General features: G+C 39.5%; 1 protein-coding gene across 2 annotated transcripts in view; it reads left to right on the plus strand.

Annotated features, from left to right (window-relative positions):
• LOC149078282 (cationic amino acid transporter 3-like) overlaps window positions 1-20,866 on the plus strand; it is a 50,450-nt gene extending 29,584 nt beyond the window's left edge. For both annotated transcript variants that reach the window (XM_089241918.1, XM_089241919.1), the window contains exons 5-15: window positions 2,209-2,364; window positions 2,628-2,776; window positions 5,887-6,001; window positions 6,126-6,348; window positions 10,939-11,078; window positions 11,221-11,323; window positions 13,017-13,058; window positions 14,688-14,842; window positions 14,988-15,154; window positions 17,199-17,307; window positions 20,312-20,866. In XM_089241918.1, the coding sequence (XP_089098044.1) occupies window positions 2,209-2,364; window positions 2,628-2,776; window positions 5,887-6,001; window positions 6,126-6,348; window positions 10,939-11,078; window positions 11,221-11,323; window positions 13,017-13,058; window positions 14,688-14,842; window positions 14,988-15,154; window positions 17,199-17,307; window positions 20,312-20,526 (1,574 nt within the window). In that variant the 3' untranslated portion in view covers window positions 20,527-20,866. The remainder of the gene's footprint in view (window positions 1-2,208; window positions 2,365-2,627; window positions 2,777-5,886; window positions 6,002-6,125; window positions 6,349-10,938; window positions 11,079-11,220; window positions 11,324-13,016; window positions 13,059-14,687; window positions 14,843-14,987; window positions 15,155-17,198; window positions 17,308-20,311) is intronic.
• Window positions 20,867-23,646: the final 2,780 nt, after the last annotated feature.

Consider the following 23,646-nt stretch of genomic DNA (forward strand, 5'->3'; position numbering starts at 1 on the left):
GGTTTCGAACTCTTTCTGGACGGTTCGAAATTCCTCGTTGAATTTTGAGAATGAGAAAAAAGTGCCATCTATAAGCCATCTTCTTGAACACGAAACACACACACAACACATTCCGGCATGCACCAATCCGTTATAAGTGCCCAGAGAAATGATTGCGAGGTGCATGTATGGTGTAATGAAAGTAGTCAATTCACGTAAAAACGGAAATCAGGCATCTGCTAATTTATAAACAAAGGTTTAAGAGACTATAGTTTCAAAAACTTCTTTTGTCCCCCCCCCCCTCATCTTAATAAGGTAAATCACAGGATCTCATATTGTAGCTGTAACTACAGTATTATCGCCACCCCTCCCCGTTCCCTAGTACTTTCCATTATTCCATTACACCACCAGTGGGTGATATTTCTGTGGTGTTTGGTCAGAACATGATATTTCCAAAAAATGACTTCTTGATCTAAAAGTAAGTCTTGCTAATTATAACCAAGTGAGATAAATGCACGAATACATGCGTACGGCTAAACAACATGCTGATGTATGATATTTTCATTTTTATTTGTGTGCATACGTTATTTTGGATTTTTAAATGACAATGAAAATGCTTATGTCTCAAAAATGTGATTTTGGAGTTACCAAGTTCTCACCAAACACCACAGATTTGTCACTTCGAAAAACACTGGCCCATGCGAAGATAAATTCAGAAAAAGATAAATAAATATTCGACTGCCCCGCGGGGAATCGAACCACTTTTCCATCGCGATCCAGGTGAGTGTGTTAGCGCTACAAAAACAGTGAACATCTTACTTTCCTTATAGCATGAATACGCTGAACAGAACCGTAAAAGGAACAGTTGGCTAACAGCTAATAGCTCATATATGCTGACATTGGGTATCAGATGGCGCTGTTCCCACTCGAGCCAGAACTGACTTTTTTCCCCGATTAATTTGTGTTTATTTTGTAGGCCAAAGTACCCCCATATCCTCTTTAAACCTGAGACAAAACTAATAATAAAAAAAAATCGATTGATTTGTGTATATGTCAAAATACCCTTTAAAAAGGGAAAAAAATAAATAATTAATTAATTTATTTATTTGGGTCAATATCTTTACTATTACCATTTCAGTTGGGTATCCCTTACGCATACCTTAAGTCGAATTTAATTAATTTGATCAATTAATTTGAAAAAAGAATAATTAAAACCACTAAAAATCGTTAAAAATGAAGGTACACATATGTGTACTTTGTACGAAGTGTACCTCTGGAACGAAGAGTTTGAGAAAAAAAAATTAACTACCTAATTTCGACCGTTATCTTTATTAGGACCATTTAAGTTAGGTACGCATATGTGTACCTCAGGTCTTAACTTGAAAGAAGAATCATTAAAAACTATTTAAAATGAGGTGCACATGTGTATACCTATGGAGCGAAGATGATAAGGGTTTCGAATCCCCGCGGAAGCAGTCGAATTTTCTTTCCACCACCACCACCAGACCAACCGTGACCCCCGCTCTGTCCCACTAGGGAATATAAGCTAGTCCGTCTCAAGAGACGTGGGCCACGGTGGAAAAATCCAATGACATCCAAGACCAGCAAACTACCCACACCAAGTCACAAGCCAACCAGCAGCAGAATCCCTCATTTTTTTCTCGAATTCATCTTCGCATATTCCAGTTGTCTAAACCCGTATGCTATACAGGAGTAGAAAGAGGAGAGTAAAATCATCTTCACATTAATATCTGCCACTCGAACCTCCAATGTGGAAGATGGATGGCAGTACTTCTCGAATACGAATCATGCATAACTCGACATAATAGAACGTTGAAGCAGACAAATACAAACACAATACGGGGCACGCACCAGTTCATTCAGGAAATCGTCAGAGGAATGTTCTCTCACGTCCTGCATTCACGTTAAACCAAGCAGCTCTCACTATTGTCTCTCTTTTAATTAACTACGCACAATTGATGTAAACGTCAGTTCTGTGATAACAGAGTGTAATGATGCTGTGGCTCGGTAGCGTATTGTTATCATGTGCCTAAGCTACGTCGAAGGCATCAGCTGCACGTATTTTTTGTGTTTTATCAGCGAAAATATTTTCTCTATACACATATATTGACTGAAGTTCGCAAGGAGCTGCTGATATCTTCAGTCGCTCACGTTTAAAATATAAACAATTCTCGTTTTTTTTCCTTTCTCCTTCCCCCCCCCCCATAGGAACCGCATCCGTTGCGAGAGGATACAGCGGCTATATCGATTCTCTCTTCAATGGCACCATCGGGAGACATCTCGAAGAAGCCATGCCCATCAGCTTGCCAAGCGTTTCTCCTTATCCAGACTTCTTAGCTTTCGGGATCACCCTCTTCCTCACAGGCGAGTCGAAAACGTTATACAATATATATATATATATATATTTGATGTCGACTGGAATTATATTATGCCCCCCATGTAAAAAAAACTTCTCGTCCGATAAAAATCTATTTCGCCTTGACGTTTAAATGACGTCGAGGGATAAGCTTCCGACTCGCACCTTCTTCTGTTTACTCCTTGTCATATTAGCGTCTTGAAATTCTCCGGATTTATCCCGAAATGTTTGAAAGAATAATCTTATTTGTCTCTCTTCTTTGTGTCTGAAGCTGTTCTCGCTGCGGGTGTCGAGGAATCTTCGAGGTTCAACAAGATCTTCACCGGTTTCAATCTTCTCGTCGTGCTTTTTGCCATTATCGCCGGATCGTTCAAGGCTGACGTTGCCAACTGGAAAATCGATACCTCGACGATCCACAACGTGAGTCTCGAATCTTACGAACCTTCTCGCTGGGATTTATCTCTCGCAATAAACATGTCCAACTGGCTATTTAGTGTTCCAATAAAGATTAATAATATAGAGAGATTCTCTCTCTCGATGAAGTAAATGATACGGCAAGAGATCTCATTTATTCACAAACTACGTATGAAAATATCCAAAAATGCAAGATGATAATAAAAAAGGTTGATCTGTTTATCTATATATATTATAATTGATTGATTGTGTGTGTGTGTGTTCTTTATACAAATTTACAATTTTAAACCGATGCGTACCAAAATTTCATATGTATACGAAATAGGTATCGTTCAAGTCGGGTTCTGTTTACTATATATGAAAAATTTGGCGCCGATCGGGCTAAAATTGTAGATTTGTGCGGAGAACATACACACACAGGGAGAAAAACAAGCGTTATTTTCATGTAAGTGATTCTTTCGTAATTGATTATTTGGTTTCAGTAAAATGTGAATAACATCAACACAATTCAATTTCGTTTCAATTCAACTATTTTGTCAAATCTGTCGTCACATTTGACTGTCCTCAATTGAGGACACTTATACAAATACAAATACATACAAATACAACGCCACAACAGGCAAAATGCCCAACGAGGTGGGTGAGAAAAAGGTACCCATAAAAATATGGATGTCATATATTTCAAAAATACATCAACCCAATTAAAAATGCAATTAACAAAAATTGCAAACAATGCATACACATGATAAAATATTATACAACGCCCATAAAAAATACTTATGGTTGTCTTATTCTAAGAATGGACAGAGCTTCTCGATTTACCCCAACACGTTTGTCGTATTTCTTTTTAAACGTGTCAATTGTGTTACAATTTACTACCTCCGGGGGTAAGCTATTCCATTTATTAACAACCTTATTAGAGAAAAATTCCCTGCGACACCGTAACCTTGCATTGCCCCTCACCAATCGATGCTGGTGTCCCCTTGTAAAAGCAGTCGATTGGCGGTGTACTAAAATATCTCGTACACTTGTCATCCAGTGTCATATTTCCAGTTGATACATTTAAAAAATCTCTTGGAATAATTGGTGCAATTTCAACGGAACAACCCGATATCGAAATTAAATTCAAAGCGCATCAAGGTGCGGGCATAAACGGGTTAAATATGGACATCGATTATCCCCCCCCCCTCCCCAGCTTATCATATTTTTCCTTGAAAGTGTCTATCGTGGGGGGAATTCACGACATCAGAAGGTAAACTATTTCATGCATTCGCAACACTGTTGGGAAAAAAACTCCCTGTGACACGACAAACCTACAATTATCTTGGTTTGAAACGGAACTACTACTACTTAACTAGACATGCACCGCGTCCATTTCCTTTTGCAGAACTTCTAACGAATTGGTGCATGTTCGAATATGTGTGTATACGTATAGTGAACCTTCCGTGAAGTTTGATTCTGTGTAAAGCTTGATATGTGTAGTGCTGCCATCTGCAATCTTTTTTTTAAACTATGAGTTTTTTTTCAACTCATAGTGAGTTAAGTGTAATGAATGAATAATTGTACCGTTGTGTAGGCCTGTTGATCTCTGCGGCGAGACTTTTTAACTGGGAGATCGGCTCGCACTCGCACCTCGAAGTTGGGAACCGCAGAAAACCAACTTCAGCCGAGCACCACTAAAACACGAAAAATGTATAACTCATACTACAAAAATAGGACCATTCATACACTCAGAAGCACGCGTTAAAAATACCTCATAGAAATGTTTACGGGGTGCATGTAAAGTTAATAAGGCCCATTAGTTGCAATCAATAGTCGGACCCGGGTTCAAACCCCACCGTCGCTACAGTGGTGATCGGCTGAAGATTTTCTGTGGTTCCCAACTTCGAGGTGCAAATTCGAGCCGATCTCTCCGTTGAAAGTCTCGCCGCAGAGAGCAACAGGCCTGGAATTATTCAATTATTACACATGACTCATAGTTAGAAAAACTAATGGCAGATGGCAGCAGCACAACACATAACAAGCATTACACAGAAACAAATTTCACATTAGGCCCCCCAACAAGTACACGCATATTCCAACATACACCAATTAGTTAGAAATTCCCCAGAGGAATGTGGATGAGGTGCATGTGTGATTTAATAGTAGTAGTAGTGACGAAAAGACTTGCATAGCTACAGAATTTATAGAAACGCTGAAAAAAAGCTCAATGGAAAATTGTATCCTAGAATTGGTGAGCAGAAGTAATTTCAAAATTACTTTTAGAAATAATTTCAGCATAAATGAGAGAAATAATTTAATAATTATTGAAAGGAATAATTTCAGAATTGGTGGAAAAAACCATTTCGCAATTCATAAAAGATATTTCCAGAATTATTGAGGGTCATAATTACTGTCATAATTAATGAATAAATAATTTTAGAATTGATGGATGTTTTGATATCTGATGAAAAAAAAAATGATTTCAAAATTAATGAAATTCATATTCAATGAATAAACAATTTGAGGATTAATAAAAATTCATATTTGATGAAATAATTTCAGAATTGGTGGAAATTTTTTTCATACTTAATGAAAAATTCAGAGAAATTAAAATTTCACATTTAATGAAAAATTCAGAGAAATTAAAATTTCACATTTAATGAAAAATTCAGAGAAATTAAAATTTCACATTTAATGAAAAATTCATAGAAAGTAAAAATTCACATTTAATGAAAGAACTTGGGAAAAAATAATAATTCATATTTAATGAAATAATTTCAGAAAAGAAAAATTCGTATTTGATGAAATAATTTCAGAATTGATGAAAATTTATATTTAATGAAAATATTGGAGAAAAAACAAAAAATTAATACTGATGAAAAAATAATTTCAGAACTGATGGAACCTAAAAATTTCAGAAAAAATAAATAAAAATTCTCATATTTAATGAAAAAAGTATCAGAATAATAAAATTTTCCATAATATAGATGGTCCTCTGTTGGACTAGGAGCCCTAGCCCCATTGGGCTCACCCGTTAAGACGCGAATCCTGATACCCCAGTATGAATTCTTGGTACCTTGGGCTTCATGGATATTTTTCTTTGGCCCGCAATGTCTGAAATGTTGTTTCTTCAGGTAACCACTAAAGCCGGTGATGGCGGGTTTTTGCCGTTCGGAGTAAACGGGATGATGGCCGGAGCCGCTACTTGCTTCTACGGCTTCATTGGGTTCGACTGCATTGCAACGACTGGTAAATATGTCTTCCCTTATTTCTCAATTGTTTCATCTTTATCAGGTCAGGAAAGGATTCATTTTTTATGAATTATTCACTAAGATGAGAATGGAACCGAATGATGTGTATGTTTTTTCTACAGGCGAGGAAGTAAAGGATCCACAGAAATCGATCCCGATAAGCATAGTACTGTCTCTGCTGTTCGTCTTCCTCGCGTACTTCGGGGTGTCAGCCGTGCAAACTCTGATGGTGCCGTTCTATTTGCAAGACAACAGCGCCCCTCTTCCGTTCGTGTTCGACTACGTCGGTTGGAGTTGGGCCGCCTGGATCATCAGGATCGGGGCTCTGGCAGGGTTATCCACCAGGTGAGAAACTTCTTCTTAATGATTAATTCATCAATGAGCTATCATGGTCATCATGGCTCTCACAATCTGCAGCTGGGACCTCCGGAGCCGTCGCTCCCCCCCCCCCCCCCAATGGTGAATTTTTTTAGAGTGAGAAAACATAAAATGATGAAAAAATTATCCCGGGCCTCCGGACTGGAGACCTGTCAGCTCCGCCCTTGTGGGAGGCATGTTGTCATGATCCGAAAATTCCACAAATTTCTTCTTTCTGACATGAAATACTCTTAAACCAAAATATGACCAAAGCGTTTGCATTTCAGAAATGTTGGTGTAAATACTCAGCATGTTTATATATCAAGAAGAATGCATATTGAATGTACTTGCTATTGGCGGAAATATAGATCCATCTCATTTAGAAAAATTCAACGATACACTAATGAATGTGAATACGTCCAACAAACCAGCTGAGCAGTACTCGTCCCCGAGTGGCGCAGTGGTAAGATGCTCGTCTTCAGGGCTCGTAACTAGGCTGGGGCAACCGGGGCACTACTCCTGATTCCCGAGCCGAAGGGGGCCCACAAAAGTTGACATTTGTTTAGCATAATAGTAACCCTTTCAAGAGGGGGCTCTCAAGGAAAAGTTTGCCTCGAGAAGTCACCCTACGGCCCTGCTCGTCTTCCACTATGAAGGTTACCGTCATTCTTAACGCGGTTAGTGCATGTTCATTATTTAAATGGAGGGAGGATGTTAACTAGAGGTCATATGATCACTTAGGGCAAAAATTATGAATACGCATAATATTAATAATTTTAATTATACTCTAAATTATAATTATACTAGACTTTAATTCATAAAAGCATACAGCGTCTTTCCCAATACCATAGTTGAATGGAACAAACTCCCCTCTACTATTGTTAACTCGCCCACGATCTCTGATTTCTTGTCAAATGTTGCTAAATATCTATGTGTAAATCAATCGCGTCCTCTTGTATATGCCTTTGAAAAAGCCCAGAATGATTGTCATCCTTATTGCATAAATAAATAAGATTGAATATATTCCAAGGAAAGAATAAATTTAAAAGATAGAAGGTAGATGGAAGCATCAGTATATCCCCGCGGCCAGAAGAAGCAAAATAAACTACTACTACTTAATTGTATGTAGGCACCTCGTACACATTCCTCTACGGCAGTGTTTCTCAACCGCCGGGCCGCGGCCCAGTACCGGGCCCTGACCTCATTCAGACCGGGCCGCCTTTTTTTTTTTTTATAAATCATTACTTCCGAAAATAACTATTTTCTTATTTCATCAAATTTGTTCGTTGAAAAGTAATTTATTGGTTTTACAGCGGAATCAAATCCATTTGAAGAAATGAGTTAATAATGACTAAAATTTTCTAGGGAGGCCTCCCTCAAAAGCTCACTTTGGTCGCATCACACTGTAGCGAGGTATATAGTCGTATTCATGTTTAAGCTTGCGACTGCGCACACACGGCCATTTTTTTTTTCTCGCACTTTCAGGGGAAGCTATCGGAAAAACACTAAGATTAAGCCACATGTAGGAGAATGTAATCATGTGATGTGACGAAAAACAAATCCCAACACTGGAGTACTTACATACTCTTTCCTATCACTATTGATACCAACTCTCAACTCGATGTAGAAAGAATTCGATTCGCGCTCGTTTCTTTAGAAATATCAACACTGGAGCTTCAAGTTTTGAACAGAGAATTGCACTCACCATCATTCAATAGACAAAAAGAAAGTAACAAGTTGAATACTTTTCGTGGGACATGAATTTATAATGATCAGCCAACCGCTAGAGACATGTAAATAATTACGGTGGTTTGTTTTTTGTGTGTCGCCGTCAATTACATCCAGAGCGGACAAATCCATTTAGATTACTCCGCGGAAAAAAGAGTAATTACTCGTGAAAAATCCCTCTGTTTCCTTTTTTTCCCCACGCTGTGTAGGTTTATTTTTGAGAACCTCCTGAAAGACAGATTTTATTTGACTTGATCGGGGTCCAAGGAATTAACGAAGGTTACCGTGATTTACAACTGTCGGTTTTTTAAAATAAAATAAAAAAGTTCAAAAAGAGGCTGCCAAGTAAATGATGGTCTCCAAAGGGAGGCATCGGGCTTTAAGAGAAAAGAGCAATCTTGTAAGTTTCGCGAAGCTTCTGGAAAGATCAAAAGAACCAAACAAAAGCTCACCATAAAAGCACCATTAGGAACCATAAATTCCCTTTAAAGGTCGTTGTTTCCTTTGCCAAGAAGTCAACAATAAATCAGTAAAAGTTCCACAAAGATTTTGGCTTCTTCCTCTCTTCTCTCCCAGTTTGGTCCGTGAATACTCCCTATTTATTTTCGCGGTGGGGGTGGGAGAGATCCAAATTTCTTCTTAATCTTACATTTTCATAAAATTGGATAGATATGAAAATAAAATTCGATAGCGAAGGTTGATTTGTCTGAACCAGTGTTCCCCAAAGTGGGTGATATCGCCCCCTAGAGGGTGATGCGATGGTCCAGGAGAACCTGTAGACGGTATGGGTTTAGTATAGAATACTGTGGGGGGGGGGGGAATGAGAGAAAAAAACAATTTCTGAAGGAAGAGGCGATAGAACTAAAAGTTTTGGAAATTCTGGTCTAGACGATGATTGGCTTAGAAGCAATAAATATGAATGCATTGCTAAGACATCCTAGATTATTTTACCCAGTGTTTCTTAACCTTTTTTAGCTCATGCCCCCCCCCCCCGCTTTAGAGAATGATCCTCTCTTCGTATTAAACTGATTTCTTGAGGGAATTTATAGTAGACAAATTTTTTGAACAAATTCTATTTGCGGGGATTCTGGGGTAGATTCCTTCTCCCTGTTGTGGAGACTTTGCGAAACACTCCATCAACATTTTGTTCCCCCCCTCCCCCCCAATGTAGAGAGATGTTCTGGGGCCTCCAACTTAGCTGGAGAAGTAACAGCTCAGTCATAGTATCAAATCTCATCCTGTAGGTCCCCCACTTTTCATGGCTCCCCCCATGGACGGAGATGCGGGGGCATTTCCCCCCAGCGTCAAAGGTTTAATATGTATATATGAATTGACATCATCATCATCTTGCCCCCCCCCCCAGCAATAATGACCATGCCTCCCCAGACTTCGAAGTCTATAGCCGCCTATGGCTCTCCCTTTCACTTGATTTTCACCCGCAGCGCCCTCTTCCCCCAGAATATCCCACGACCACAAAAGAGCCATGTGGCGTTCAGGTTGAAAAACCATTGATCTAGGTGGTCGTGGCATAGCACATTAATTCCAGAGTAGATACTGTGTGTACAATAAAGGCAATAACAGCCGCTGTGGTGGTCGAGTGGTCATAGTGACGGACTCGCATCGCGGGGACCCGGGTTCGAGCCCCACCGTCACCACAGTGGTGGTCGGCTGAAGTTGGTTTCTGTGGTTCCCAACTTCGAGGCGCAAATGCGAGCCGATCTCCCCGTTAAAAAGTCTCGCCACAGAGTGCAACAGTCCTACAAACAGTACAATATTCAGTCACTACACATCACTCACTTCACTTCTGAGAGGGGCGCGGTAGCCCGGTCGATAAGATACTCGCCTAAAGTACCAATGGATGTTCAGAGGTGTCGCGAGTTCGATACCCGGTTCGTCCTTGTCAGAAAACTTTCCTGACACAGGGATACAACAAAAACGGCGACTTGACCGCAGCAAAAAATTGCTACCGCAGGGGGCCCCCCATCGAGGGGTTAGCGTACCAACCTCTCGATGAGAGTATAAGAAACAAGCCTGCCGTTCGGAATCGGCAATAAATTGTAGGTCCCGGTCTAATTAGCCCTCGTGTGCAAAAAATGACCGTGGTGCGACAAAAATGATCAAATGATCACTTCTGAGATATAGATGGCAGCACTGAAAAATCATACACAACACTAGATACGCACTCAGACTGTTAGGTACACGCACTTACACTTCCGGCACAACTCACTAGGTAGTAAATTGCCTATGGCGATAGACCTGTGATGTGCTCGGTTTGAAAAAAAAAAAAAAAAAAAAGGCAATAACACTGCCTGACCAAAAAAAGACCACCGTACGTAATCTATTTAATTGCACCCACTTGTGAATGTGCCTCGTGGGATGTGTTGTGATTTGGAATTGTTTCTGTTGTTTTGGACTAGGGTCAGCAATAGATTGCTCAGTACTTTTGTGTACCCAAGGATCATAATTACCCCTTCGATGAATTTTTTATCCTCTGAAAATGATGGCATGTCCCGTAATGTTATAATAATTACCTCAAACTATGAAAAAGTGATTGGAAGAGCACCAATCATCATTCAGACATGAATTGATGGCGTCATTTGTATTATCATCCACTAATGTGTCTCCTAAATCCAATCGCGACTCTGGTACTCGCGACAGCAGGTACTTATCATTTGACTCTTCATGGATCCACCTAGGATATTGGCAAAACATTGATGCAAAATTAGCTAAAAATAAGTGTTCGGATATTCCACGACAAATGATTGCTTAATTTTTGTTTAAGGTGGTCCATATAAAGTGTATTAGACTTTTTCTTTGGTGCACTTCCATTTTGTCTTTTTATTTTTTCAGTCTTCTGGGAGCCATGTTTCCTCTGCCCCGCGTGTTGTACGCGATGGCCAAAGATGGCGTCATCTTCCGCTTTTTCGCGAATGTTCACCCGCAGTTGAAAACGCCGATAGCGGCTACTTTCTTCGCCGGACAATTTTCAGGTGATACAAATATTCATAGTAACGTGCGAATTTAATTGTGTGCGTGCGTGTCAAAGCTAAAAAAATACCTTTAACCCCATTCTATAGTGTATTTTTATCTAAATAGAAGAATACTATTATGATTCTCTTGTTACGAATATAGCGATCATGGCGATGATGTTCGACGTTCAAGAGTTGGCTGATATGATGTCCATAGGGACGTTGCTGGCCTACACCTTAGTTGCAATTTCAGTTCTCGTTCTGAGGTACTTTTTCTGCCCATTGCTTTGTTATTTTAATACTGTGTATATATTATATTACATCCATTTTAGAGGTATCCCACTAGAAAACTTTACGTGTAATAGATGGGCAGTACATACTAACACGACAGGTGTTAACAAAGTAAAGCATGCACAACATATTCTAAAACTAACCATAGAGTGTATGCGAATAACACATCAAATAAATGAACCACGGTTCGTATCTACATGCACCACACGCGTGCCACAGGTATATGCTCAACCTAAAATGTGTCCCGCCCCACCTTTTTTTTAAATTTATTTTCTTGAGAGCTTCAACTTAAATATCATGTTATCATGAATTTCAAACTTTTCCAAATGTTATCGCTGCGATCAAGATTCTCAACAGGCTCAATTATGAAATTAAATTACTAAATTTGTCATGGGAAATTATAATTAGAAACGTCACCACCCGAAGGTGGGTAGAAGGCGCTGTTCCCCACGTCTTCAGGAGGGCAATGGAAACTTTCTTTCTGCGGATGACATTTAAAGCCATGGTGTACTTTCTTTTTTTCAAACCGAGCACAACTCCGGTCTATCGTAATGGGCAATTTGCTACCGAAGGAATTGTGCGTGTGTGCTTAACCAACACCATCTATAGCAGAAGGCCTCCGCGCGAAGTTCGTGACGTCACTGAAGATGGTCATCAGCCATTGGATATACTATAAAAAAGGGTAAAAAAATGGCTTCTGCGTCGGCCTGCTATATCCAATGGCTATAGCTGAGATGACCTTCTTCAGTGACATCATGGGATTCGAGCAGAAGCCTTCTGCTACAGATGGTGTTGACCTAACAGTCTAGTGTTCTATGCGTGAATTTTGAACGTTACCATCTATAGAAAACCGACTCCAGCCAACCACCACTGTGCAGCGTGCGGAATCGTCTCGGGTGCCATTTCAACGGCAACGGAAATTTCGTACAACATTTTTTAGAAAGTCACCTACGTAAAGAAAATCTTAAATTGCCCACTAGGGGCTGGTGGATCACTAGGGTAAGGTGATAAACATCTTATCACCTTAAGTTAGGGTGACGTTTCCAGTCATGATTTCTCAAAGTGGATGTGATTTGCTTTTATGTTCTTTTGTTATACTTTAGATCAATGAAGAACACATAAATTTGGTTTTAATATTCATTACTTATGAAATCTGGAGGAAAAAATTCATTATTTTTATGGTAACGAGAGTGTCTTTCAAGGACAGTGGCTTTTCCTTGATAAATTAGGCTGAGGAAAACTAGAGCCCCTGAAAAACATAGGCTGATTTATACGCCATCTTTGTGCAAAGTGTGACGACAATATTATCGCTGCAGCCCATTCCCCACAGCTAACCCCCATGCAGTTATTTTTTTTATAGATTAGACGTCACTTTGAATATAAATTTGGTTTTATCACTCTAAGATGGAGGTCGATGAGTTCTCTGGGTTATTTAAGTCCGGGTATATTCAAGAAAAACCATCTCGCTGTGCTTTCTTTTATTACGAAAGAAGAATTCCTTTCCGTTTTATTGTGAATGTTGTACGTAGTTTTGTTACAGCATGTGGAATATAAGCTGTGAATACAGTAATTATGCAGTGATGTAATTACACGGTGAAACTCCGTTATTTTATTATATGGTTTGATATAACGCAAAAAAATATATTCTTTTTTCCCCCTTGCTTCCAGGTACACCACAATAGAAAATTCGTCTTTGAACGGTGATACAGGGTAATTATACAATTTATGCATCCATCTTTTCCTTTGAGACAAAATCTGAAACGATAATGATGACTACGCACATATTATGTAGGTCACTGGTTCAGATTAATTCTAGTTTCATTATTCGACGCTAATCATGAGATGAAATTTGATATCAAGATTCAATTAATGCGCTGAATAGTGTACTTTCAAAACTTTCGTGATTTTTCCCTTTTCTAAAGAAATTGAAATGCACAAGGAAAAACAAACTATGTATATAAATGCATATTCACTGTTGGTCAAAGACCGGGGTTACACTATAAAAGTTTCATGAAAGTTAATTTTTATAAAACTTGAAAAATTCAACCAATCAGAGCATCGGTTGCATTTGCACGAAAGTAACCGATAACCTTATTGGTTGAATTTTCAAGTTTTATAAATGAACTTTTATGAAACTTTTATAGTGTAATCCTGGCCTTAGACACGTAGGAACCTCCTCTATTCACATATATTTTGGAATCCCCATAGAGTTCATAGGATGCTCTGGAAAACTCATTTTCTGGGATACTGTTCGGATGTTTGATTAGAACATTCTTTATGTCCGGAACAGAGCCGAATCTTGACTACTTTCATTTCTAGTTTCATTTAATGAGTAGAAAAAAATATTCAGGGAATAATTAGGAGCGCTAGGGTGCGTGGGTGTCACTGTCAGATAATATTTAATCAGGGGACTTAACCTTTGATTTTCCGTGCATCCTTTGGGCCAATGAGATGAGGTCCACGGAGATCCCTCCACAAAATATTGTTTAAGATATAGCAATGTTAGAGATATGGAATAATTGTCTTATATCTGAGCTCACGGACACTCCTAAAATCCCTCCGTAGGGAAACCTGGTTATTATCCACTGATTTAATGAGAAACGTTACCAAAGTTTCGATTAAGAGCACGCGAAAAACTTCATTTCTGGCCGAAAAGCTTTGTCTTTTTCTTCTTTTCAATCTGGGTAAAACTCCGGTGTATCGCCACAGGAAATTTACCACCGAATGAGTTGTGTCAGAAGTAGGAATGTGTACTTAATAGTCTGAATGCTTGTCCAGTGCTGCACATGAATTTTTAGTGCTGCCATCTATTCGACACTTTGTCTGGATAGCGCAGCAGGATTAAGGTTGAACCTATCCAAACACACACACACAAAGTGTCATTGAATAATTTTATCAAAACCTAATCCAACATTTCCTCGGACGTCCCAGTCCTTAGTTCCCCTCTTCCACTACTGCTTAGGAGAAGGAACCTGAACCTATGGGACTGTTTGTTCTTCGAAATTAGTGAAACCAGTGACGCAATATAAATGCATTTATAAGATATAAGTGGGCAAGACTGTAAGTGAATTCACGTGACTCATCTAGGAAACCTGTCGAATCATGGGTATGTTGTGACTCACAGCTCAGGTGTCGTTGGCTGTAAGTGAACTAGTAAGACCCATCCAAGAAGCCAAGTTTGGTCAGTAACCATAGCTCTATAATCCCTAGATGTAAGTTTATGGTAAGTTCGCGAACCACACGACCCCTAAGTTAAGAACCCCTACTATACATGGTTATATTAATGCATCGACTTCATCTATGACTGCATTTTTCTGTTCATAAATGCTATTTATTCAGAACAGACGCTCTGAAGGACAGAAGCTTATCAGTGGACAAAGCGAATTCGTCAAACGAGGATAACGGTTTGCTGAGGCAGCTTTTTTCCGTCAGGTCATACGAGGTACCGACGAAATCTTCAGCCAAGATCAGTCTCGCATTGATAAGCGTGATAGGTAAGTTTAGAAAAATCTCTCACGCGCTGTTCTGAACGATTACAGCCGAACAATCGAGCAATAATAATTATTCAGGTTATCTTAAATAATAACATGGTGAAAGGAAAAGGCGCTAGATCAATGTTCTCTTTTCATTTTTTTGCAGGGTTTTCGCTGGTCTCATTGAACGCGATCCTCGCAGTTGCCGAGCATTACTCTCTGACTACCGATATTTACGTCATCACTGCGATAACGATATGCGTTATTGGCGTTTTACTACTGCTTTTTACACTCAGCAGGCAGCCCATGGAGGACGCCAAACTGTCTTTTAGAGTATGTGGATGTATATTCCTTACGTCAGTGTTTCCTCAAAGTTAGAGTAGCAGCTTCAAGGGGCGCCGTGGCAAGCTGGAGATATTGATTTGTGTGCCTATTTATGCTTTTAAGTTAAGTGGTTCTTTTATACGGAGAAAATACCTACAAAACTATTCTGGGGAGCTGCAGATGAACCATGAATTGGGCAAGGAACCCGCTGGTAACAAAAATTGTAGGAAACACTGACTTAAGTGGGGTGATTAATCTCCAAAAATTTGCATGCTCGGTCGAGCATCTGACTTAAACTAATATAGGCCCGAATCAATATTTTACACGCCGGAGAAATTGTACTACACATTATTACTACTTCATCAAATACCAACTCTGGCCAAATCACGATATTGCAATTTACTGTCATTAATGAGATGAGCTAGAAATAAAGGCGCTGTCTATCGGTGGTCGCCTCAAGTTCGTTAGGAAAAACATCTCATCTATATATCTTCCCTCGGGTTCGAACCCGGAACAGCATTTTACCACCACGCCACTCGGGCGCTACGCATTGTTACTGGATTCATTTAACTGTAAAAATCATTTCACGTTGTTAAAAAGAACGCCCCAAATCGCTTCATGTAATGGTTTTATTCATATAATCGTCTCTTCATAAGAATAATTAATATGGAATACACAAATTTTTAATGTATCGACTTCATATGAACATTTAATCATCATCTGAATCTACCTTTTTACTACTGCGACTGTTAATATAAAAATCTAAGATCATTCAATTATAATTTTTGGCTCTAGGCCAGACTGTTCACGCCCCCCCCCCATAATGGATTAATAGTGTGGAAACAAAAAAATGACGGAGAAGAATCATCTCGGGGCCCCTGGCTGGAGCCCTGTCAGCTCCCCTCCCCTCACCTCTTGTGGGGTCCATTCAGAGACAGTTGAATAAGGGCTTCCACGATAAGATCGGACTCTATGGTTAATGACAATTAATATTTATATTAAGAGATAGTGACGAAGCTTTCTTTCATTTGCTCCGGGGATATGATACTATTGAGATGGCAGTAGGGACACACGTTTTTTGTATAAATATTCAAAAGTTGTTTGAGTTCCGTAGAACAGCCTCATTATCGTCGAGGGCTCCGCAGAGCAGCCTTATAATTGTAATGACTCAATTAAACTTATAATGCAGGGTTTCTCTCGCGAGGAACTTTACGTTGGAAATCCGTGCTACAGACAATTGCTGTTCCTTATCCTGCTCCCTTATTCAACGATTAGATGTCACTTGGAGCGACAAAACCAGTTTTTTGCTAAAAGACGGAGGACGATGAGTCCGCTCTCCTTTATAGGAGCCGACTCAGACTGACAGCGTTCTGCGCTATTACTAAAAAAACATTACAATGTGCAGTGCAGAGCTGTCACCCATTTCCATCATTGATAATGTTTCGGTAGGACAACAAATAACCGACATAACAAATATAAACATAAAATTTATACAAGATATAGATAAAAAGAAACAAGCCTCGAAAGAAAAGGTGACTGTCGTCAGAACGGTTTACGATCTTTTTTAACGACTGTCGTGGCCAAATTGTTCGTGTGTCCCTCTCAGTTTCATTGTGTCATTCTCCCTACTTACCCTGAGCTCAATATCAACAAACACGCTGTATGTAAGCAACGCGTTCAACATTAGGGGAAGAGAATTTCCGAAAAATTCCCTAAATTAATTAATTAATTAATAAGACCGCTTTAATTACTCGAGTTCGTCGTCTCTTTTGCTGCCAAGTTTCGGGCGTCGTAATGAGATCCGCTGAATTTTTGGGCAAATTATTTGATGATCGTAAACTCAATTAACTATTTCTCCATCATGTACGAGGAGGACTCGCGGGGGAATAGGGACTTTATTACCCTCCCCCCCCCCCGGAAAGTGGCTTAATTAAATTCGCTACACAAATGCTTATTCATGCCAAAAGCAAACTCAGCTTTAATATATTATAATCTTCCGATCGAAATTTACATTAATTTATATAATTTGTTTCTTTTTTCCCACGTTTTTTAGGTTCCTCTGGTGCCCGTCGTACCTTTCTTAAGTGTCTTCGTTAATTTGTACCTCATGTGTAAACTATCTGCTGTGACGTGGATAAGATTCGGTGGCTGGATGGTCATAGGTCGGTAAATATGATTCTAATAATACGCATACACAGTGAGGTTGGAGCCTAGGATGCTGTGGGTGCTCGAGCAACCACGGTAATTTATGGCATGGGTCTGAGCACCCACTGAATTGATTCAGAAATCAAAATTTCTCGCGTGAAGACGAAGACGAGCATTCACCGGTTCCAAACACTTCCGACGTCCTTGTGCATGCTAATATATCAAACCATCCAATTTGAAACATTTTTAAAAGTACCTGCCCGAACTCGGGGTACAACCTAATTTTTTTCGTGTATGATTGCCCTTGCTCATGCTTTTGAAATTGTATCTAAATCAACATGATTTGAGGACCGTCAAGCCCCACGACAGGGCCTTGAGGAGATTTTATTTGTAAAGTTTCACATTTTTGTATATATATATTAGTACTTGTACACGTTACTTTGAATACTGTATGAATGGACTAGGAGTCCTTTAGTTCACACGATAGGGACCCCAGTTTTTTTCCTCTTGTAATTCAGAATTTTCTCCGGCATGTAACGTTGTAAGCAACTGAGCTTGATCGTGCTCGGTACATTTTGTTCTGTTCCACTCGGGGTCGTGAATAAATGGCCACCAGGGCAAAAAAGCCGTTGACTCCTTGGCCGGGGCCCCCTTCGAGGCCTGCTGGCGACGTGCGTATCTTTATAAGCACCTGCCCAATGTAACCTCAATTTTGTTCAGTCCTCTGAGGATTTTTCGGTGCTTAGTGCTCCGGGCGTCGTATCGCTCTTTCACCATGGCCCAAACCCTCTAAGTGTGGGTGTATAATGTGTCAAACCCACATATCCCCCCCCCCTCTATGGACAGAGCAGGGACGTCATGGTCGTTTCCGGATGTGCGCATGGTCGTGCCCGTCACTGTGAACACTCGACCACCACAGCGGCCCAAATGTTTCCCCGCATTGATGTATCTGAAGCTGTGGCTGGAAGAGATCTCGGCAACGGGATTAGTCCGGTGGCAGAGTTCTGGCATTCATTCATGCCTTGATGTATCTTCAAAAGGTTCAACGCCCTATTTGATAAAATACTGTATAACTTTCTAAAAGAACCACCCTTCGCACTGCGTCTGGTAAGGGTGCCCGGATATCGATCTCTCTGCGTCTAATTAGTTAACTTGGGGGCCTGGAGCACTGCCACGGTTTCCCCAGTGGAATCACGGATCTCCCTCCTCTATTATAAGTTTTAATAACTTATATGTGGAATCACGGTTTCGCAGAGAGCAGGCTGACTGACCTTCAACACGATATTTACGTAACAGGGAAAATTCAGGCATCTGCCATTTTAACTTCAAAATATGAGAGCCCGATGGCAGCACCTCTATAACACAAAATACGCATAACTCTGACAACATAAATAGCTCCCCACATACACTCACAAGTGATTCTATGAAACTCCAAAGACCGGTAGATATTCTTATGCCTTCAATAAAATAAGAACAGTATTCAGTTATTTATTACATTGCATTTCCAAAACACCGTCGCAACACTTCGGGAGGAGGGTTTATGAAATTGTGGGTAGTTTCTGTCTGGAGACTGCGCATCAAGGCTGTAAAGTGAAGTCAGCGGAGTATGGCAGCATGCTTCACGGCTATCTTTATTCTCCCTAAACGCAGTAGAATGCATGTTCAAAAGATTACACTGCCCTAATATTCGTACACAGATCTCGAATTTCAGACTAAAATTAGTTGAAAAAAAGCGGGATCTGGAAATTTTTTTCACCTCCGACATTTCGCCCCAGAACCTTCCGTCTCAGGTACATTTCGCCTGCCCTGACTGTATGAGTAATCAAGTGAGAAAGTGAATTACCGAGTGAATGACCAACTGAGTGGCTATTTGACTGAGTGACCAACTGATTGGTGCGTGACCATATAAGTGGATGAGTGATCGAATGAGGGACCATATAGGTGGCTGAGTGTAAGTGACTGTATGGATATGAGTGACCATATGGGGGGGTGAATGACCATATGAAGTGAGTGTGAGTGACCATACGAAGTGAGTGTGAGTGACCATATGAAGTGAGTGTGAGTGACTGTATGAATATGAGTGAATGGCCGTGTGAATAGCCAAGCGAGTAGACCGTATTAGTGACCAAGTGCGTGACCGTATTAGTGACCAAGTGCGTGACCGTATTAGTGACCAAGTGCGTGACCGTATTAGTGACCAAGTGCGTGACCGTATTAGTGACCAAGTGCGTGACCGTATGAGTGACCAAGTGCGTGACCGTAATAGTGACCAAGTGCGTGACCGTATGAGTGATCAAGTGCGTGACCGTATGAGTGATCAAGTGCGTAATCGTATGAATTGGTCACTCATACGTTCACCAACTTGATCACTTAGATGGTCACTCGCTTGGCTTACATACGGTCACGCACTTAATCACTCTTATGGTCATGAACTTGATTACTCTTATGGTCATGAACTTGATCACTCTTATGGTCATGAACTTGATCACTCTTATGGTCATGAAATGATCACTCTTATGGTCATGAACTTGATTACTCTTATGGTCATGAACTTGATCACTCATTCGGTCACTCACTTGGTCCCTCATATGGTTACGCACTCGGTGGCTCATACGGTAATAAACTTGATCACTCATACGGTCACTCACCCACTCGCACGGTAAGGGCAGGCGAAATGTCCGGGATTAAATGTCGGGGACGAAATTTCCGTGAATCAAAAAAGCACCAGTTACCATTCGGATACGTTGGATTTGTTCCTTTCAATTCCGAATCAAAATGTGTTCCTATGGAACCTGTTGTAAAGAAATTTGAAGACAAAACCGAATATCTCTTGGTAGAACATGGATACAAATACGTACAGTATTTGTAAAAATAATTTTGGAGGTATCGCATGATCTCATGAAATTAATCCCTACGATGAACTATGCTTTATGCCTCCAAAAGTGATTTGGCAAGGTTATTTGAGTGTGCTCTTTTTCTAGTCCAGGCAGTGTATTTATGTTAGTGTATTTTCCATCGCAGGTCTGTGCGTCTATTTCTTCTATGGGATATGGAACAGCAGCGAAAGAGATGATCACTTTGACAGATCCAAATATAAGGGCGAAGGTGATGATTCGGCCATCTGCGCCAGGCAGATCCATCATTCGCAGATAGACGATTTCACCGTTCCTAGAGGAAATATTGCTTTTGTCGGCGATGAAAATCTTCCAGACTCACTGGAAAAGACAGAACTGTGAATATATAGGGGGGAATGGGGGGGGGGGGATTCCTTCTTTCTTTTTCAATATTGTGATGGAGAAATCATGTTCGACGAACATTGATGGACGAAAAAGTGGAAGCAGGAGGAATCATTTTAGAGTATCGGGCCGTTTGTGCAACTGGGCACAGAAAAATGGTTATTCGGCTTCTATGTACACTATGTGTATGCATGTACAGCGAACTCACCGTTTCTTATACCACATTGACAGACATATAGTTGATTTCATAACAATTTCTCATTCCACGGCGAAAAAATAATTAAATGCGTCGCCATTTCTTATTTCGCATTCACGTCTGATTAAAATAGCTGAATGTGTGCGCGTCGTAATTTCTTCTTTCACATTCACACGTGCCAAACATATTTTAACGATTTGCAATTCCATATTCAACATTCACAACTGGCAATAATGAATGCCGCGCAATTTCTCATTTCATATTCACAAGTTACAAAAATACTTTGAATGCGTGGTAATTTCTTATTTCGCGTTACGTTCCCATCGGACAAAAATAGTATAATGCGTTGAGAATTTTATTTCGCATTCACACGTGATAAAAAATAAATGATTAGCAATTTCTTATTTCACATTCACACGGTGAAAAAAAAAAAAAAATTCGAATGCGTCGCAATTTCATATTCAACATTAACAACCGACAAAAACGATTGGATGCTTCACATCACAATGTCTTGTTCAAACGTACATTCAAACGTACAAGAAATAATTGAATGCGTCGAGATTTCTTATTTCACATCCACACGTAACAAAAGTAATGGAATTTGGCGCAATTTCTTATTTCACGTTCCCGTCTGCGTTGAAAATACTTATTTCGCAGTCACTCGTGATAAATGTGTAGCAATTTACACTCCCATGCAAGAAAAATATTTGAAGCACCGCTATATTTCATATTTTCGAATGCATTGCAATTTATTGTTTCGGATGCCCCCTGACCAAAATAACTGAATACGTCGTAATTTCATATTTCGCATTGATTTCATCGTTCATTTCATCACAGTAATTTCATCGTTCATTTCATCACAGTAATTTCATGTTTCAGACACCAACAGAAATAATTGAATACTTTACAATTCAATTCACGTGACAAAAATAATCGAATACTTTCTTTTGAAGTTCTTATTTCAACATTAGATAAAAATGAATGAAGCGTAATTTTATTTTTTCATATTCACGTGTGACAAAAATATTGTAATTCATAAAAACTTCTCACACTCCATGGCATAAAAAGATAGAATTTTCGTTTCAATGTCTTGTCCCACATTTACATGCTATAAAAAATAATTTATTTTACATTGCATTCCTCCAATACTTGCATAACCCATACTTTACATCGAATTGAGATTAGAATAAAACACACACATATATACAGACCCGTCATTTGGAATGGGGGGAGGGGGGGGGTCAGGGGGAGCCGTTGCCCCCCCCCCCGGCTAATGAAAATACGCTAAAAATGGTATATATATATATACAGTCGAATCCCGTTTTAACGAATACCGTTATAGCGAAAATCTCATTTTAACGCACACTTTTCTAATCCCTCAGATAAGTTTACATAGGAACAATGCAGACACTTGGAATTCCTTTATAACGAAATTTCGTTATAACGAAGTGATTTCTCCGGTCTCTTGGAGTTCGTTATAACGAGATTCGACTGTATATATAAAATTATAAATACATTGAGAGTACATGTTCTTTGCCCCCCCCCCCCGTATAAAGTTGAAAATGACGGCTATACATCTATTTTTAAATTTTTCATACATTAATTAAATCAGAACGACGTATCGGCTTAAAAAAAAGTTTAAATGTCTTTTTTTTTTCAGTAAAAATGAGTGTTGAAATGGAAGGCGGGTTGTTTTGTCTCAACATTGATAATTACATGGGCATTAATTCGGGAAGTTTCGCCATTCGCATTAAATACAATCCGAGTCTGCGTAACTTTTTTTTATTATTATTATTTTCAGTTTTGATACATCGTTGTGTGAATAGCCCATTAACCGGATTTTAGTGAGAGACATTAAAATTTACTGGCACTATACTGAGGGAGAGGGAATGCTTAGCGCAATTTTGCCAAAGATATTTCCTCAATTACCAGGACTGTAGTCATTCCATATAATGAGGCATTAACGATTAGGTAACTTTAAACTTTGAATGACTTTTCGAAACATTCTCTACACGTCGAAACTATTTGCAAATACATAATATCGCTGCTAAGAAATATACATTTGATTTATCTTCGGGGGGAAGGCAATGAAAAAGCATTAATTGAAACTGACATTTTGCATGTTTCCGTCTGTAGTAACATGATCGGGGTACGTGTCATAACCAACCAGAGTTTAATGCTTCGAAGGAAGGGGTGGCCAATAGCTGCTCCCGGGCCACCCGCGACTAGATGTAAAAACTATTAAATGTATTTTTGATATTAATTTCGATTGACGCAATTGCAGTTATTGTAGGAAAAAAGAATTTTTGATTCGACAAAAACAGTTTGTATCTTCAACACGCATACACAAAACCTCCTTAAAAACACAGGCCACATGACTGATTTCAAAAATCTATTGTGGGATTTATGAAAGTAACAGTAGCAGATTTTTTTGTGCAATCATCGGAGGACAGTGATGAAAATCTCGACGAGAAAAATTACCCCCTCGAAAATTTTCCTTTTAATTAAGTAGAACTAAAAAAAATACGCGAGACACACAAAAAAAGATTTATCCGAGTCGCGAACAACTGCAACATCAACTCGAGGACTAAAAAGCCGCAACCTGAAAAATCTCAGGAGAAGATTAAGTTCACCACGTTTGAAAAATCGGTTAAAAGATCACTATATTTCTACCGCGTAGTGCTTGGGAAAAGTCCAAAATCCAGCAAATGGAAGAAATTTTTCAAATACTGCATATAAAGGATCTACTGACTTCACTGAATCTAATGAGTTGATGAGAATTTTGGAAAAATCAGACCCCAAAAAGTTTTCCAAGTTTAGTTTTGTGTACTTGGGGAGTGAATCTCTCGGCTTTTAACAAAAACTCTGGCAAAATTCTATCCAGAGAGGACTTGCCCGGAAGCAGCCCGGTCATCAACAAGCAG

The sequence above is a fragment of the Pholcus phalangioides genome, unplaced genomic scaffold, assembly GCF_987345545.1.
Source record: "Pholcus phalangioides strain wild (caught in Gottingen) unplaced genomic scaffold, Ppha-v1.0 ptg000014l_1, whole genome shotgun sequence".
In the NCBI taxonomy this organism is placed as follows: Eukaryota; Metazoa; Arthropoda; class Arachnida; order Araneae; family Pholcidae; genus Pholcus; species Pholcus phalangioides.